At 41.0% G+C, this 20079-nt stretch overlaps 1 protein-coding gene across 1 annotated transcript in view; it reads right to left on the bottom strand.

The window, feature by feature from the left end:
- Window positions 1-2227: 2227 nt before the first annotated feature.
- The window catches only part of grik5 (glutamate receptor, ionotropic, kainate 5), a 91027-nt gene continuing 73175 nt past the window's right edge, over window positions 2228-20079 (bottom strand). Inside the window, exons 15-23 of the mRNA XM_044358417.1 lie at window positions 19219-19422; window positions 18024-18137; window positions 17365-17474; window positions 16939-17112; window positions 15825-15990; window positions 14449-14674; window positions 9417-9545; window positions 7991-8112; window positions 2228-6651 (exon numbers count right to left, since the gene is read on the bottom strand). Of these exons, the coding sequence (XP_044214352.1) occupies window positions 6016-6651; window positions 7991-8112; window positions 9417-9545; window positions 14449-14674; window positions 15825-15990; window positions 16939-17112; window positions 17365-17474; window positions 18024-18137; window positions 19219-19422 (1881 nt within the window). The 3' untranslated portion in view covers window positions 2228-6015. The remainder of the gene's footprint in view (window positions 6652-7990; window positions 8113-9416; window positions 9546-14448; window positions 14675-15824; window positions 15991-16938; window positions 17113-17364; window positions 17475-18023; window positions 18138-19218; window positions 19423-20079) is intronic.

Raw genomic sequence — 20079 nt, 5'->3', positions numbered from 1 at the left:
ATAAAATAGAAATAGAAGTAGCAGTAAAAATAGTATTAGAATGTACAATAAAAATATAAATGACACAAATAATGTGTAGTGTGTGTAAAATGCTGTGTGTATGTATTAAAAATAGTACTAGAAAAGAAGTCCTAAAAATACAATAAAAATATAAATAATATAAATAATATATAGCGTTTGTAAAATGCTGTGTGTAGGTCCTGCCTTAATAAATGTGCATATGTGTATGTAGTTGTTTGCATGTTTTGCGTGTGTTTGTGTGTGCGTGTGTGTCACAGACAGACAGGCAACAGGCTGTTAGTGTCCATTATTCATCAGCCTGGTTGCTTGGTGGAAAGAATTGTCCCGGAGCCTGCTAGCCTGCTGGTCCGGGCCTTGAGGGTGTGGTAGCGCTTGCCAGACGGCAGCAGCTCAAACAGGCCGTGGTTGGGGTGGCTGGGGTCTTTGATAATCCTGCGGGCTTAACTGACACACCATCCATTGTAAATGTCCTGAATGGAGGGAAGCTCACATCCACTGATGCTCTGCAGCGCTTTGCGGTTGAACCCCATACCAGGCAGTAACACATCCCGTCAGGATGTTCTCAGTTGTGCCTCTGTAGAAGGCCCATAGGATCTTGGGCCCCATGCCAAACTTTTTCAGCTGCCTGAGGTGAAAGAGAAGTTGCAGTGTGCTCGTCCCAGGTGAGGTCCTCAGTGATGTGAACACTGAGGAGCTTGAAGCTTCTGACTCTCTACAGCAGACCCATTGATGGCGATGGGGTCTTCTCCTGTAGTCCATGATCGGCTCCTTGTTCTTATCGACGTTGAGCGAGAGGTTGTTCTCCAGGCACCACTGTGTCAGCTTGTTGACCTCTCTCCTGTAGGCTATCTCCTCATTGTCAGTAATGAGGCCTATCACTTGTGTTTTTCAATTGTGCTACATGACTTGCAATTTTGAGTGCTGTTTTACCAGAATTCCTGCACAGTCAAATCCCTGGAGGCTTTACAGTGATATAAATTGCCTCAGAGAGGGATTAGCCAAAAATCCAAATTTATGTGAAACAGCACTAAAGCAGCAGAGATTTCTTGCTCAAGTTTGGGAAATAGACAACATAATGGCACAATAGGGGTAAGCAGGCAAAGTTCCTATTTCTGCTTTGCAAACAAAGAAAGGAGGAAGACAATAAAGACAAAAATGTAAAATTACCCGACCAAAAGGGAGCTAAACTAAGTAAAGCAATGACCAGAGTCAACACTAGTGTGGTGGGTCCAATCATGGTAAGAGTTTAAGGCTTTGAGGGAATTTTAAATGCTTACTCCATTTCTGTGGGAAATTAGATTTCCCATGTTTTTTTCTGAACTAAACTGGACATCACAGTGATGTTTATCTCTTACTTTGACTCCATTAGGGAGTTGAGTTGTGGTTGTATTCTTGCTTCTAACTTACCTACAGCAGTTTTAAAATAAAAACAAGAACTGCATGTTATAACACAGTACTGTGTTTATTCAGGTACTGGTAATAGCTTGAGTAGTCTTTTATCCTGCCCAGTATTCTGTCTACTTTGGGTCTGTAGTGCAGAACATTTGTTAGTGCTAATGTCACAATCCTGTATGCAGATGTTGTGTCTAAGCAGACATGATGTAAAAAGGTGACAAACATTTTTTGCAAAGTTGTTGCAATGACGCATGCTTTTAGTGAGCATTGCCAACAGTCGTTTTCTGCATCCCCTGACTGTGTCATTTTGTGAGTGTGAGATTATGTCTGTCACATTCACTCTGTGCTGTCAGGTGAGAACATAGTCAGCGTTTATCTGTGTAAAATGATAACTTAAGGGCTCATATTTAATTTTGAATTGTTGTAACGTTGAATCTCTAAAAGAAAAAATAAAGTTTATACGTTTGTACATACCTCACCGAATCTTTGGTTTGTGGTTCTGTCATGTCAGGAAAGAAAGATAAATGCTGTTTGAAGGGAGTCTTTCCATGTCAGTATATCACATCACTCAGACATGAAAAGGAAGAAAATGCAGCGAACTTTCCACTCGAAAATCAAAGACTTGTTTCACTGTTTGTATATTTTTTTATTCCAAAAGAAGTTTGTGTGTCTATAGGTTTGAACAACAGGGGGATCTCTCTGAGGAACATCACTGAATCTCGTCCCAACACCTCCAGCCCCCCCCCGCCCCCCCCTCACCCACAAGCACACCATAGAACCTCTTGCTCTTCAATAGGAATAATAACAACAATTTAATCATAATATTCATCATCAGTTTTAATAATCCATTTAGCACTAGTATAGAAATATGAAAAAAATACCAAAGAAAAGAACATAAAAGTAAACAAAAAATGTTTGTTTCATGGAGCGACCGTCCAGACACCCCATTTGATTTGTTTTGTGACCCTCCCTTCCCTTTGATATTCAAACTAGTAATATTTTGGCTTTTTAGGGGTTGTACCCTCTTCTCACCTTTCCACAATAATGTTTTGCAGCTTATAAACTCTGTCAGCTGATGGTTTAAAGCTGTTGATAGCCACTTAATGGCTACGTGGTGCTGTCACATATCAAGCCGTGTAAATTTGTATACAGAACAAACCAGAGAAGACGAGGAAAATGACTCTGAAGACAAATTTGAAAACAACAAAAACAACCAGTGGGTTTACTGCGTTTGGACAACAGGGGAATCAGAAATGAAGATGTTGTGGATGAGTGTATTTTTGTTTGTGAGAATATGTGTGTGTGTGTGTGTGTGTGTGTGTGTGTGTGTGTGTGTGTGTGTGTGTGTGCATGCGTTTGTGTACTGTGACGACTTGTGGGAAAGGTTGGCTCCGGTTGCCTTGTCAGCATTCTGAACACAAAGGCAGAAGTAAACAGAAAGAAAAAGACACATCAAATCCAGGCCTGGTTCTGCTGACAGGGATCATTCAGAGAAACAACATAATGTGCGCAAACAATGTTATCATTCAATATCTGGAACACAACAGTGTCAACAAATCTTTTTTCACTGCAGAATGCATAATTTAAGATTGCAATGCAATGCACGCTGAATCAACAATGCCTGTATTTTTCAGGGGATTTGTAAAGGGCTGTACTGGTGGTGTTGCATGTTACCCCACATAATTGGTTTTACTGCTGAATGTGCATGGGTGGGAAGCCGGTGAGGGATCATGTCTTTGTTACTGCTCTCCTGCTGTTTGGTGAGATCTGAAATGATAGCATGAAGCTGTTCAGAGACTCACAGCTGTCAAGAGGTTTTCAGAAACAAAGATTGTGGTACAAATAGGGGAAACTGTCGTTCCAGACAAGAGGTGGAGATAAGGGGGGTGAGATAAACTCAAGAAGTAGGAACCACTGATGTTCAAGAATTGAGAATCAGCTGCTCAAAACATTACATTCATAGAAATTGAACCATAAAAGACAAACAATAAGCAAACACGGACATGAACAGCACGGTGGGAATTTGATAATATCTTGCATTGAAAAAGTTTCCTTTCATCAGCTAACTCTCAAATCCAGGTTGTCAGCGTTTCCTTGAACACAACAAAATACTTTTAATTACAAAGTATACTAATTATAACTAAGGGTGTGTATCAAACCTCCCCCCTAGTTGTGAATTATTCTACAGGGAATATTTTGGGATCTGATTAAGAAAAGGATTCATTGAATATTGAGACCCTGATGAAACAGATTGTGACCTGCAGAAAATGCCAATGCAGCACATGATAATGATGTTATATCAACAACATATCATCCTCGGATTAATAGGCTATTATGTCTATGTTTTAAAAGTCATTAAATTTGTACTGAATATACTGAATATAACTGAGTTACATTTGCTTCTAATGAGACATTTTCACAGAGATGTCTTATGCCGCATTCATGTCATATCGGAATAATCATAATAACCAGATTCTGCTTGTAAATAGCGTTCATGTCAACATCCAAGCCGTAATAATGACTAGGAAACTGATTTTTTTGTTAGCCGACTTTGCGCTTTATAATACTAAATGTGCCTGAAAATCAAGCACAAGCAAGAGACCCCTCGTGTCAGCCAAAGTCCGTTGTCCAAGGTGATTAAACCCACATTTACTGGATGTGGTGCTATATGTTCAGTGCACACTATTTTTGACCAACTTTGTAATCATGTTAACATTTGAGTTGTCCTGTGACATGAACGCTCGCAAGTTGTAAACATGGGAATTTTTCCCATCTCTACCATCTATCCCATATGAAGTGAATGCGGACATACCACAGACAACACAGCTGCAGAACATAAAACTAATGTGATTTAGTAACACCAAAAGAAAATTATGCCACAGTAACCAAACACAGCTGATATCAAAAAATAAGATAGAGAAGTGCTTTAACAAATCATCAGTAGTAACATGAAGTGTGAAGATTTGAGGGCAGAACATGCAAATCCACCAGTGAATTCCTTTAAGCCCCGGTAACTAATATACTGCAGTGTTTAGACTGTTTTAGTTAAAGTTTAGGGCTGTAACATTAAGAACATAATTAAGATAGATCAGCTTCCCTTCCTAGCCAGAGCGAAAAAGATGTATTTCTTCTAAATCTTTTTATCGGTATGTTTTCCTGTGTTCATCCCCCTCCTGAATGAGTCCCCAGCCACTGAGGGGAGTAATTAGACGATCAAAAGCTTGAGACAGTATTGACAAGCCTGTGTTGAGTCTATCACTCTGGCAGGAGCTTGCACTGTGGACGGCCAACTCTGTCTGTTTAACAGAGAGAGGGGAAGAAGCTGCAGCTACAGCCTGCTGGCGAATTAACAAGCCCCTTAAAAGATGCCCAGAATTAACAGATCAGGACTGATCTAATAATGGAAGAAGTTCAGTTAGGGCTCTCTCTTTCAAATTCTGTAGTGTCCTTTTCACTCTCTGCCTCTTTCTATCTCCTCTCTTTCTGTTCTTTTCTATCTTGCCTCTCTATCTCTGGTTCTCCCCCCACCCAGTCTCTCTATCTCTGCTACGCTGTGTGAACAGAGGTGAAAAAGAAGTAAAGACTTGGCAAGCGTTACCCAGGATAACGAGGGACATTAATTTCACATTTCAAAGCCTCTTGCTCTCTCTCTCCCCCCTTTTTTGTGGCTCTCCAATTATCTAATATTGGTAGAAGGGTGCTGTTGCTGGGTACATGGTTTGAATACTTACAGACTTACAGGAAGCACAAATTGTTACATACACACACACGCACAGTGTAAAGAAAGACAGACCAACAGTTTCCTCTGCTACTGTTTGCATTATGTTGTCTTGAAGTTGTTTCATCCACCTTCCCTGATGCCATCCAAAAAGCAGCTATGGGACACAGGGAGGGACACAAAACTCTTGAACACAATTAGCCGTAGTCAAGTTTCTTAGTATGTTATAATCCACCATATTGTCACATATAGTCTTTATTTAACTCTGTAATTCCCACTTAGAACAATGGTAACAAAACAAGAAAAGACAAAAAAAAAAAAAAACAACAACAGGAAATAATTCTCTGGAAGTCTTTTAGTTGCTGTTTTAAATCACTTACGGATACAGTACGTATGTCCTCCAACAAGGCTTCATTTTACTGGAGGGATAGTTTGCTTCTAGGGAAGTGTCTGTGGAAGAAAACCAGCACCTTCACATCTAAAGGTGAAGTGAGAGGGGAGTAAGGAGAGGAAAAGGAGGCCAATGAAAATCATCATCTGGTCATGTGCATTTCCGCTCAGATATGTCCAAACTGATGTTCTTCGGAGAAGATTGCAAAAGCTTAACTGATGACAATCTCACCGCATGCCAGTAGCCTTGTCTGTTTCTCTAGGCCTAAACCTCACCTGGAGAAAGGGTTACAGTTTCCCCTGTTCATTCTCCTTGTAAAGATCGTCACATTTTCTATTGGCTGATCTCACCGAGTTCAACTCGTATTTTTATCTCCACCTCTCCCTCATCTCCCCCTCTTTTTTCTCCAATGAATCCCACTTGTTTCTTTAAGCAGCAGTCACATCACTGGCTCCCTGCAGCCCTCTCACCCCACCCAGTACCTCTGGTCTCAGTCCTGTTCACCCAGTAGGTCTGTGGTGTTGCTGCTCTGTGGAGGTGGAATGAGTCGGGGGGTATGAGGTGGAGGACTGTGGTGTAGCCGCCTTGGGCTGGGCCCCCCTCCACCCTCACTGTCTGTGTTGGATGAAGATGGAGGAGGGGGTGGTGGTAGCCTGGGTAGAGGTGCTGATGAAGGTGGTATTCTTGTTGAGGTTGATCCTATACTGCTGCCTGATCTCAGGCTCTGGATCCTCCGGCACTCCTGGCAGATCCTCACATGGGTGCAACTGCGGGCAGGCAGCATTACAGGGGTGGGGGCTGGGGGAGGAGGGGTGGTGTTGGCACCCAGTGGATCATCTAGGATCCGCTGGGGCCCAGGACCCAGATCGGAAGGTCCTGTCCCTCCTGCTCCACCTCCTCCTCCTCCAGCTCCACCTGTCAGGGGGCCAGCTCCACTGTAGAGTTTGCCGTTGCTGAGGCGCATCTCTCGGACCAGGCGCAGGGGCCGAGGGGCCCCAAGAGCTATGCGGGTGGGGTGACGCAGGGCTGCTGAGCTGCTGAGAGGCCGACGACGGCGCAAGCGGGAGCTCTTTTTACAGGAGACGGCGTTTCGGAACTCTGTGATCATCTCCTGACAGACAGACACCTAGAGGAGAAAAGGAAGGAGGGAGGAAAGAGGGAAAGACGGAAGGGAGGTAAAAGGGAAGGGAAGGAGGCAAAGGTAGGAGGGGCGCCACAGACACAAAGTAGGCAGGCAGCAGAACAAGACAGTGGTAAGGCAGTACATAAAGAGGAGAGCGGAGGGAAAACAAGAAAATTGAAAGGAAACCAAAAAAAGAACAAGACGGGTACAAGGCAGAAAGAACAGACACATTGAGGCATGGTAAAAAAAAAAGTCGCAAGAGAAGCGAGGGCACAGAGATCAAGAAATGGAGGGATGGTTTGAAAACAGAAATGAGGTGATGGGGGAGGATGTGGAGATGGATAGAGATGGGAGAATATCCAAGGAGCAGAGAGAGTTATTACAATCCAAACACACAAAACACCAAAATGTTGTTTAGTTTATGGGCACTTCATTATGGCACTATGTACTATGAACAAACAGGCAGGCCTGCAAACTCAGGTGCACATATACAAAGGCACACGCACACATACAGCAGCTGTGCACGCACACACACACACACACAGAGTAAGACACACTTTCACACGCACAAATCTTGTTCATCATTCCAACAGCACAACTGCTGTAATTTGCACACATGGTGAAGAAAATGCATCAACAGGTCCACTACAGACAAACAACATTCTCATTCAAATCATAGTAAAAAAGTCATGTGCTCACATAAACAGAAACAGTACTCGTTATCGGAGAACAGACACTGATGGCCAAATGACAGGAGGTGTGTGAGAGAGAGAGATAGAGGGAGACGCACAGTGAGATGGGTGAGAAGTAATCCAAGAATGGAAACGAAGAATACCAGCGTACATGTGAGGCATGTAAAAGAAGATACATCATGACATTTAATGCCAGGGAAAAAGATCACACTACTTCTTTATGCAAGCAAATATTGGCATTTCTCAATATTGCTTATTCGTACCATCAAGTTTAGCTCACAAACACTGCACTTACTGCCATACTGTTAAACACCAAACACTAAAAGGGCACAATGACTTCAAAGCAGGCAGGACATGCAAAGTGAAATCAAATTCTCTATCTGTTGTATAATTTTTGAACACTATAGCAGTTCAGTGCCGCATACTTGAACATTCCTCTCATCTCACATGCACATAACACATTGAACCCCAAATGTTATAACACACACAAACGAACAAACACATACAAATGGAGGCAAAAGCTGAAAAGAAATCTACCCACTCTCACACACAAACACACACAATAACATAATCAAAAGGGTTGGCGGGATGCCATGGGAACCTACTGGGGTGTGTCTGTGGGGTCGGCGAGGGCAGGTATGGGGGCATACCTCATCGGTCTCTGCTGAGCGGCGCGTTGACCACACAAACTCCATAATGGCCACAAACACGGCAATGATGAGGCCACAGATCAGCACCACAAAGATGCCCCCAATGTTCTCCATGCCCAGACCTGAGAGTGGGCCACAGGAGACGAACATTAATACACAAATAAACAAATACACCTTAAAAAGGCATTTTACATGTGAAAACATTTATAAAATGTCTTCTGTAGCTCTGGAGGAGTTTTGGTAAAGGAATAGTTTGACATTTTGGGAAATTAGTACCACTCTCATATCTGTATGATTAACATGAAGCTACAGCTAGCAGCCAGTTAGCTGAGTTTAGCATCAAGACTGGAAACAACTGGGGAACTGCTAGCCTGGCTTTGTCCAAAGATAACTAAATAAATTCACATAAATTCCCCAAAAAACACAACTTGCTGTCTTTACACTTCAGTTTTTTTTACCAAGATATTATAAGACAAATTTTTCAAATAATTCTCAGCAAGACAGCATTTTTCCCCAAAATGTCAAACTATTCCTTTAACAAAGCTCCTCCAGAGCCACACAATACATTACATATTACATACAGATACAGTATGAGGTTTCTATCTTCTCATCTAACTCTCAACAAGAAAGTGAAAGCGTATTTTCAAAGATGTTGAACTATTTCTTTAGAGCTGAGAAAAGTGACATGACTTTAGTAATCTCAGGTTGGGTTTGGAGACTACAATGTTTTTTGTGTTACAAGCTGGGGACATGGAGTTCGAGAGATGTGGGTGTTTATCAGTCAGGGTGTCTAATGAAAGATGCTATCGTGTTGCATTATGGGAAGTGTAGGATCCAGTATTTTAGGCGCTCAACCCATACTAGGGACTAAAATCAGGATTTCTCTGCAGCTTCACCTTTGACCAATTCTTTTTTCGAATCTGTGCTCCAACGTTATGTAAGTGCAATATTAAATCACCAGAGTGCTCTTTCGATTGAATTAAAAATTTAAATGGCCCATGATGAAGTGACTGTGTGAATGCCATGTCTGAGGTCCTGAAACCCCGAGATACATTATACAGATGAAAAACCGGGCATGGAGTCTTTACCAAAATCCTTTTTAAAAGAGATTTTCATCTGACAGCAGCAGCATAAAAACCAAGGCTTTTTCATTATCTTTTTCATTTATACAGGTGCAGACTTATAAACACACGCACATTTAACATTCACACGAAAACAGACACACTCACACTAATAAAATTCCCATTACACACCACCTGAGATGAACAGATGACATTTGGGAAAGTAGATTGTTCTAAGCACCCTTCACAAGGACATTAAGTTAGGCATTAGCCATTAGCTGGACTGTAGCAGAGAGTGAGGAGACTATTACTGGGGAAATTAGAGAGAAGGAGAGAGAGGAGACAGACAGCTGCGGTCAACTGACCCTTGGCACGGTGGTCCTCCTCTTTGGGACATTGGCTTCCCTCCCACCACCTTCTCTTCAGTATCTCCAGCCTGTTATTCTCCTGCAGCTGGAGGATGGCCAGCGTGATCTCATCTCTGAACGGAGACCCTGGCGGATGACAAGAAAGCAGGATAAGAGTAAGTAGTGGAGGATGGAGAAGGTGAGGACGAGAGAGCCCAGACGAGAGGGTTTATCTTGGATGAGGAGAAAAACCCAAAATGAGGAGGAAAGTGTAAAGAGCAAAGAGAAAAGCAGAAGTAACAGAGAGAGAATTGCTGTTACAGCCTTGAGATGGCTGCGAGTGATCTTATTGTGAGAATAAAGAGAGGATTAGTGAGAGATAAAGAGTGAGATTACAACTAGGCAGCCAGTGGTACAGCTGCTGGTCAGAAAGCACACAAAGCATGTTATGAACTAGATACAGTAGAACAGGCTGGAAGGTTTAAAGGGTCAGTTCATCTGAAATGACAAAACATTTTGTTCTCAGTTACACGTAGAGGATTCCAGCCATGATGATAGTCAACAACACTCCTCAATATGCTCAGTTTTTATTGGAGTTATTGTCTAAGAAAAATATAATCCCTCTGCAAACGGTTGATGGTGTGTTCTGTGAATTATTCAGAATAACTGGGACATTGCCGTTTAATTTTTAAATTTTTTTCAAATTAAACTAACTTTTAAAAACAACCTGTAAAAAGAGCACAGAAACTAATCTCAGATACCACTCATCCAGCCATGTTCCAGCCGCTACCCTCTGGGGTCACTACGACTATCACAATAAACGTTTTCAAAGAATTTCCCCTTACAGAGATCCTGGTAAAGACAAAAGTTATTCACAAAGCATCTTAGCCCTTAAGAGAGCTCCTAAGGCAAAAAACTGTTAGGAGTAGGGAGGATGACTTTTAAGAGGCTTAAGAGCTTCTTAAGCAGAGGGGAAAATGGTGGAAAGACAAAGAGGCAGGAGAAATATTCTCCAAACACTGAATGACAATGAGTTAATGAAACGCTACAGATTAGATCGCAGAGGGATAATGTTTGTGGTTGATCTCATTAGAGATACACTCACATCTCCCACCCAACACAATAACGCTATAATGTCAGCAATGAAAGTGATCACAACACTAAAATATTTGGCAACTGGAAAAAAATTTGGAATTTGCTGGCAGCTGGAAAGCAGCAATCACAGAAATTGAAAGCTGAGCCCTTTTTCCCTTGTTAATATCAAATAGATTGTAGCATGGTAAATAAATGTAAGAAAATAAATATAACAACTATCAGCATGTGAATAGGCTACTGCACAAGTAGGTCTGTGTTTTCATAGGCTACTTTTAAAGTATGACTTACAATTTATTCAACAGAGATGTCCATTACATAAAATAGTATTTATTATTACACCATGTCTTAATAAAGACTAAATTCTATGATTAGGCCTATCAATTTCACTCTCCATTATATGCCCATTATCATTAAGGGTGCATTTTTCTTTATTTTTGATCAACCAATCCCACCTTTTAAAAGGATGAGTCATACCTAGCAATGAGGTCAACCACACCTCCTCACTAAGATAAAAGTTTCTGTCTCCTCCTTGCTCAGAGGTGCTCTGAGATTTTTCCCAAATCCCTCCTAAGCTAGGACTCCTTGCTAGAAATTTTTAGGCTAAGTTAGGGGCTCTCTAAGCATATTCTCAGAATGGTTGTGTTACAGCCCCTGAACTCTTAAGCTCTTAAAAAATCTCCTGTCCTGAATTGCACAATGTGGAACTGTTGTTCTGTTTGTATTTCTGATATGTTGTTTGGATATTTTGGACTCAAATCTAAATTGTGGTGACATGATTGTTGTTTGTGCAATGAACAACATGCACACTAAACTCATGACAGACTCCACCAGCAATTAGTGGTTCAACATTTTGGGGGGATATACTTGGGGATTTTCTTGCAGAGAGAGACAAGATGAGAAGATTGATACTACACTCTCATCATATGTCCATTAAATATGAAGACTGGAAACATTGAGAAACAGCTAGCCTGGTTCTGACCAAAGGTAAATAAAATCCACCTAGCAGCATGTCCTAATCTTACTAATTATTACATTATATCTCGTTTGTTTAGTCCATAGAAAAAACAAAGTGTAAAAATGACAAGTCATGGTTTTACAGAGGGTCACATGCCGGACAATTTCTTGGCCGGGCACAGTGACTTCCTGCAGTGTCTGTTGATTGCCAACAACAAGACTCTATGTTTTTTCTGTTATGACATTTTATGTTCACATCTATGTGTTTTGCTTGGCTGCAAGACAAAATTTCCTTTGAGGACAATAAAGTAGAAAGTAGAAAGGTAGAAGTCACTATGCTCAGTCAAGAAATAGTCCAGTGCATAAGACCAACCTGTATCTGCATGTCTAAAAGCAATGTTTTTTGTTAATTTAGGGTTAACCAATCCTTATATTATTTTCAGAATATAAAAATGTCTGTTCTTTTGGTCTATTACAAGACCCTATTCTCCTCTCTAGTCTGTCTCTCCTTCATGTGTGTGCGTCTTCTCTCCATGCTGATGTACTGTGACTGTGTGTTATCTCTCTCTATCTCTTCACACCTTTCTGACATATCTCACTTTCTGTACTTTTCCTTCCTCTCTCTAGTCATGTCTTCCTCCACTTTGTTAGAATAGATCACTGTGATTGTGGGACACCACCTCTACATGAGGAGCATCAGAAGAGCTGGACGCGTGTGGAAAAGCAATTAACTACTTATTCATTACTTCCAGTTGAAATACTTACTAATCCCTCAGATAAAAAATAAATCAACCACGTACAAGACATTTTTCAGATCTATCAGTACAACTACATGTGTCTATTTAGCATAATTGATCTCATGCAGGTGTTTCTGCCTCTTCCACTGTCAATTAATGAGTTTTTATTCTTTTTGGTGATGAGGTCGAGATTTTTAGATTTAAGATAACACCCTCCCCTCGCACATGTTTAAACACCCTGCTCTCTGTTGGATGTGATCGGTCACATTTCTGGCAATTTCTCTGCTAGGACTTGTATAGGACTTGTATACTGCAACTATACTACCCACTGTATTCCTCCAAGAGGTCACTGGGGTTATAGGTGACCTACTTTACTCTCAACTGTAAATAGCTTGCGGACTCATGATTGTGTCCTTGACTATTTTAAGATAGCAAGAGTCCAGCTTCTCTGCGGAAACTCAACCTTCAGATTGTAGAGAGTCATTTTAAAAAATCTTTAAGCAAGCAGCATTTTTACACAAACATTATCAATTATTATGTAATATGTGTTTTTTGGCATTTTACCTTTATCTAATAGAGAGCAGGGAATTGATACAGGACGCTGCAGCCACATGATATGTGCCCCAAACACTAGGCCGCTGGGGACTCAAATTATGTAATCTTTAACACATATGCCGGTGAGTTTTCTCTATTTCTCAGATGAATAAATCTGTGTGACACTACTGATGAGGACACTGACTAACAGGCAGACACAATATGGTTATATCTCTGGTACATGCACTTGTATACTGCAATAGCATTGCTTACCACTGCTACAACAATGAAATAACCTTTGTAAGCAAGTTGTGTTATATTATAAGTTTGCTGATGTTCAGAACTGGCTGTCTAATGTCCTGTTCACACCTGGCATTAAAATGCGTCTTGGGTGATCTGATCACAAGTGGACAAATCTAAGTACAGGTGTAAATGCACCCAAGACGCACTGAGATCCAATCAATCCAATTATTTTCTTTATTTATTAGTCTGCCAATTATTCTCTTTATTAATCATTTGCTCTGTAAGTGTCAGAGGGTCATAAAAAAATGCCATCACAGTTCCAAAAGCCTAAGGTTTGCTTTCTTGTTCTTGTGAAATACTGCAGTTTTAGCTCTTAGGCTTATTCAAGTGAAACAGTCTAATAAGGGAAAGTCACTCTTTGACTGAACTGCTCACATTTAAACACAACACACTGCAAATAGATGTTGCTTTATATTAATGGGTCACAAGCACAACATGTTGAACCACAGCTTTAACATGTTATCAAGATAACATCTCTGATCTCAGTTTAAAGCTTGAATAATGTTCCAAAACTATGGTTCTTGTAATGTTCTCTCCAACTATTGCCACCTGAATGAGTTAAGTGCTGTCTTTAGGTGGAAACATTGTCTTTTTGCTTTATTCCACAAGCTGTGGCACAACCAGTGCTAGGAGCCGCAAGGGATACAGCACTGACCGTATTCTGGGTCACTGCTGTATCCCTTGCGGCTCCTAGCACTGGTTGCATGTCGTCAATGTTATAATTGATCAATTATAGGTCTAATTGAGGAAACTGTATGACCTTAGTTATATTAGTGACTTTCTGTGACCTTTAAACCCCTGATGAGGCCAAGTGCAGCCTTACATTCGATTTTCTGGCATGTCAGTTGAGGCAAATGACAAAAGGTGAGTGAGTGTTTGCTGTGGGTGCCTGCAGGCTTTGAAATGCCCCGCCTGAGAAAATGACACTGACTTAATCAATACTGATATTTATATCAATTCTCTAAATGACTTTTTCAAATTTCATTTTCAATTTCATTTTTTCATGTTTGTAAAACATAATTGCAACTAATAATGAGACAAATATCAATAAAAAATAAATCATCAAATGTGATAACATACTGCCTCTCTCTAAAAAGAAAATATAGTAGAGAGTAGCTTGACACAATGATATGAGGATGATTACTTTATAGAACAAAAGATGAGATTACATTACTACAATGCAATTATTTGTGTTACTGTAGTCTACTTCTGTCAATATTGAGAGAAGCTATTGTTCCATTCCAGCAAATTATTAAATTATCAGGTTTTACCACATTTATGATTCATCTTGTGATATATCTATATTACATTTTAAAGTTATCAAAGTTATAATCTGGCAGTTATTACATTATCAGTCGCTACAAGCATTCTATAACTAATGATTTACATGAAAAATTATAAATTATTAATTTTTTAAGTATTATTACCCAGTGGCATGCCAATGCCGTAGCCCTTGGTGTCCAGCAGGCCTCCTATCTGGGTGAGATTACAGTTGAGGCCACGGTGGTACTCATTCATGGTGCTCTCCATCAGGAAGGCATACTTGGAGTTGACCACACGAGCTATACCCTCCTCTGTGCTTTTCACAAATACACTGGGCTGCTTGGAGTTCATGTAGTTCCACATCCGCTGGTAGGTCTGGTAACGTGAGTTCTGCAGAGCAACAGGAAAACAATGATGGGAATATCATGTATATAGGAATTAAACACTGACAGCAGATGTGTGTTTGTACATACAGGCTTCCTAACAACGTCTCTCACATCTCTCTTGGGAGCAGAAATCAACTGAAGGTCAATATGAAAGAGGGAAGACAGAGAGAAAGAAAAGTGCATCCAAGATAAACAGGGGAGGGAAGTGAGTGTAGAATAGAAAATTCAGTGTGAATAATGACAAGGAGAGTAAAATATCAATGGCAAATAGAGGAAAAAAGGAGAGAGGCGAGAAGATGGGGGGAAAAAAACGAGGTGAATCAAGGGAACAGATTATTCGCTCATGGCATAGCTGATGCATCATCTTTCATAAAGATGGAGGTAAATCAGCACACAGGAGGTGGTTTAGCACTTAGCAAAATATGGCAAGCTCCAAAACAGGATTAAGTGTTTAAAGTGCACAATTACATGTTGTATCTCCCTGCATTGTGTGTGAGAAGAAAGGAAAAGAGTAGAGAAGGTGGCATCTGCGTGTAATAATATTGATGTGTATTGTGTGTGTGTGTGTGTGTCTGTGTGTGGATTAGGTATTGAGTGGGGTAATGTACTGTAGCACTGAATCTGGCTTATGTAGGCAAACACTACTCTTTCTTATTTCCTCAATATGTACAAACACCAATAGAATGCAAAACACACACTCACAAACTGGCATGTAGCCATTTCCCGTGCATGCAAACAAATAAACAATTTTTTTTTTTTTTTTAACACACTCACCTACACACAAAGATAACAACACACACACGCACTCTATGACAAACACAGATGCCAACACAGATGCCGGAAGCACTCTCATAAGCAAACACAGGCAGTCAGCCACTTAACACAAACAGCCATAAAGAAAACAACAGAGCAACTCAGAGATACAGTGACAAATATGAGGCCAACCAGTCACTTCAAGCACCGCCATAAAGACAAAAACGCTGCACTAAATTACACAAGCACAAAGTCTTTATGAAAAATTGTTGCTATAAAGGCAATTCAGGAAATTGTCAGTCTCTAAAGTAAATCCATCAAAAACATAACACAGTTTAACACATACACATGGATACAAACACACACATATAGCCATTCATAGTTGCTGTAGTGGGTTGTACCATGAAGAAGGTCATGGTGCTCCCTCCATGAATGGTTCCGTACTCAATGTTGGTCTGGTCAGCCAAGTCGTCTGGGGACTCGATGGGAACCTCCATCCTCTGGACGGTCAGGAAGGCCGCCAGGTTGGCCGTGTACGAGGAGATGATGATCAGGGTGAACGCCCACCTATATGATGAAGACAAAGGGAGGAAGAAAAGGTGTTCAGTTTTCCTGGATAATATTGTAAACCCACTACCTTGAGGATAGGACTCTATTATGACCTTTGCTGCATGTCTAAAAACTTTCTTTAAGAAGAACATCATGTACCCGCTATACTTAATAATATCCCCTATCCCATGTCTTGCTCAACTCAGTGTAATTTGCTCTTCCTGTCTTCCTCTACCCTTTATCTCCTTAGCTCTTAGCGATTATTATTTCTCTCTCAGCACATGTCTCTTTCACAGTCACTCTGTTGCCACAGGGATATCATCAGGCTAGTATTTCTGTGAACACAGCATTTTTGTATTGTTTGCATGAAAGGTTTGTGCTCAGGGACTGAAACGTACAAGCTATATGTCAGCTATATGCCTAAAATTCAAAATGTAAATATCATTATCTTACATAGCAGATGTGCTTAAAAAAGCAACCTTAATGAAAAATGCAAGAAAGGAGGAAGCCTGTGAGTCTACTTTAAAATACATTGAGGTTTTGCAGATGTGGTCCCTAAAATCTGTAACAGCTTACCATATCATGTTAGAATGATTCTGTTAATATTTTAAAATCACGTTTAAAGGCTCATTTGTATACTGTAGGTTGGCCTTCTTGTTATAAGCTATATTTATTGCCCCCTGCTATTTTATTGTGTTCATATTTTATGCTAGCGTACTAGCCCTTTTTTCATTTTAATATGTATTTCGTATACTTAATGTATATTTAACATTTTTATTTTATTACTGTTTTATTACTATTGTATTAATGTTTTATCTTCACTGTTTCTACCAATTAGTCTTCCTTTGTTTTACTCTTTTTGTTGCATTTTGTAAGCCTCTATTTTTGTGCCAATGTTTGTATCATTATTATGACATTATATTATAGCATGCAAACATGCACAAACTTATCCAATCCATAACTTACCAAACCCCACTAACACATCTGGTGGACAGGGCTCTGGGCATTATCTCTGATCCCTGCTGCATGAAGCCTCCGACAGGGAACCACAGACTGTTTCCCAGGGTGTACTGGTTCTCCAGCATGTCCCTGCGCTCTCGAAGACATGGGTGAGGGTTGTACCACTCATAGGGGCTCAACCTGGTGTAACACAGGTACAGTGGAACAACCTTGAGGTCAAACTGCAGTACAATAATATATGGTACCTTTGTCATATCATTCAAGTTACCAGCAATCAGTCATTCAATCCCTGTCAAACTGTCTGCAGAGGGGTTGTATGAGGTAAAAAATTCCAATATGTGACAGGCGACCTGTGCTTAACAAGATAAATGACAATGGAGCACAAGTGTGAGCTGCAGACTATCAGTACAGTGTGTGATGTAATGTATTGACCTTGCAGCCAGAAAGAGCACACAGCTGACAGCCAGGTAGGCGAGCAGCATGAAGAGCCAGACAGCTGGAGAGAAGGGATCGAGGAAGGAGAAGTAACCCGGCTTCCGCCCCTGGTACAGAGAAAAAGAACAAGAAAAAGAGAAGTAGGGACAGACGGACAGACAGGAAGGTACAGTGTGTTAGAAAAAGAGGTGTCATGTCTCAGCAGTCAGGGAATGTCCCCTTTGCACCACAGGAGGGCAGTGTCCTTCACTGCACTTTGATAGTAAGTCTGCAGTGCTTTGATACGCTAATGCTACAATCCATAAACGCTCTGTTTCACAATGCCTACTGCTGAAGCATACTCGGCTTGGTCCCAAAACCTCATTAGCAATGTAAAGCTGCCACTGTTACCCAGTTACAGAGCACTGACTTAAATTACACCTATAAATTACAGTGTGGACACAGCATGCAGCATACTACACAAATACGACACAATAAGATGAGATCAACCCTTATGCAATATGCAGTCTGATTCCTTAAGCTTCATCTCGCAAGTTTAGCTTGTCGTCTTCTGTATGACTTTGCCGGCTTAAAAGCAAAAAGAAATTAAATCCAATACAAGAGCTGTAGAGAGTATCACCTAGCAGGCGCCCTACAGCCCCAGATAACACCCTCACCAGTTGAACTCTGTACAAGATGCTGATCCCCAGTGTCATGAACGGCTTAGAGAAGTCGATAACTTTCTCTCTCTCTGATGTGATGGTGAAGCCTGCCACGGCCAGGTCTGCTTTCTGCAGGATTGACAAAGATAGATGGGTAGATGGATAGACAGATAGTAGCGGGGGTGAGAGGAAAATAGTTGGAGGAGTGGAGGAGAGTCAGGGGGGAAAAAAAACGAAAAGTGGTCAGGCAACTGCAAAAACAGAAACACACTTGATGCTGCACTGGGTAGATGAGAGCTCTGTACAAAATGTTGATTACCTGAATGAAAAGTGAAAAGTTTGACTATCCACTTAAAAGCACATTTGGAAGAACATACAGACATGCACACTTTCTCTTTACCTCTGGCACACAGAAACACACACACACACACACATACACATTATCCACTGTCCAAATGAGGCTAATTGCAAGTAAGCACTGGGTGGCTGGTCTTTTCACCTGTATAAAACCTTGCATGTTGGTTGCTGGTTTCATCTGGTTGCTCTGCCTCCCCTCCATCTCTTCCATTAAAAGCTAATTGATGAACATGGGCGGCTAATTAGAGCTGAGTGATCAGGCAATGCGGAGGGCAGGGAGGGAGAGGAAGCGTGGAGAGCTGGGGGAGCACCAGTGTGGCAGGCCCCACACAGGGACCACAGTCTGGTAATTGAAGTATACCGTATGGTAATTAAGCAGAGAGGGGCTCTCATTAGCCTGCTTCAACCAGAGTGTCTGTCAGAGACACGCTAGGCCTGGACAGGGAGAGGAAGAGGGGGGACGGGCTAGTAGGGTGTGGGTTACTGCGAGGAAAAAGATGGTACAGACAATTCTAGGCAATGCTACCACTCTCTTTTGGGGAATTATCAAGTCAGCTTTTGTCCTAGATAAGAGTCTTACTCCCCTCTGAGGGCAATTTGAGACATGGGAAGTAACAGCAGAGTTGTGGTTTGGGGCTACAGCGCGAGTGTGTGTGTGCGTGTGGGTGGGTAGGTGTGTGTATGTGCATGTGTGTGTATGTTCAATATAAGTTTCTGTTTGTACAGACTGGTTAGAACATTTGTGCACGTTTCTGGTGTGTGTATGTGTGTGTGAGAGAGAGAGAGAGACAGAGAGAGAGAGAGACAGAGACAGAGAGAGAGAGAGAGAAAGAGAGAGATGGAGAGTACTCACCCTGTTGATTAGCTCTCCAACCATGCCAGTCCAAGAGCCGTTGGGCTCTGGAGCCCCATACAACCCGTCATCCACCAGCTTGATCTTGAAGGAGAATTTCAAGATGTCTGCCAGCTCCCTCAGCATGTCGACACAGAAGCCCTCATACTGGTCATTGCCCTGGAAGTCCTGGTAGTTGTCTTTACGCATCACATATGGGTTCTCCTGAACACGGGGGGCACATGAGGGATTTCAGTCCAAAGCTCAATATATCCAGTTTGAGGAAAAATGATTAACTGAAATGCAATGTTCAATATTTCAAAAACAGTGATTTCTATTGTAAAAAAAAAAGGTTTGTTATGTTAATAATAGATTACCACTAAGTTGCTACTAGCATGTCAGCAGTCATTTTGGTGTGTGATGATCTCGTTTTATGTTATGCTGTCACTGATGTACATTGTTTTATGTGAGCTCATTAGGTGGTGTTTAGCATACATCTTTACATATTTTGTGATATATTTTATGAATTATGTTTTATATTCAACTCTGTGTTCTGTGTTTTACCTGGCTTTGAGACAACTTTCCATTTGGAAAAGTGTCCCTTTTTTCCACATTTGACTCTCTCTAAAGCACTTTTTGAGTGTCTAGTCAAATTAAATGTAATTTATCTAATTTAATTTAATTTATTTTGTTTTCTCAAAAAATGTAATATTCATAACATGTAATTAAGCTTTGGCAATAATATTCATCACATAGAGGCTTATTTGAGTTTGGAAAGGATTGTCCGTGTGGTGTCACATCATAGCGTGATGTGGTGTTTTTATATATCTCAGCCAACCTCGAATCGAAGAAACTTTATCCACAATATGACATTACTCATAT

Source organism: Thunnus albacares, chromosome 8 (assembly GCF_914725855.1).
Source record: "Thunnus albacares chromosome 8, fThuAlb1.1, whole genome shotgun sequence".
NCBI classification, from domain to species: domain Eukaryota; kingdom Metazoa; phylum Chordata; class Actinopteri; order Scombriformes; family Scombridae; genus Thunnus; species Thunnus albacares.
This window is presented reverse-complemented; position numbering and strand designations above follow the sequence as displayed.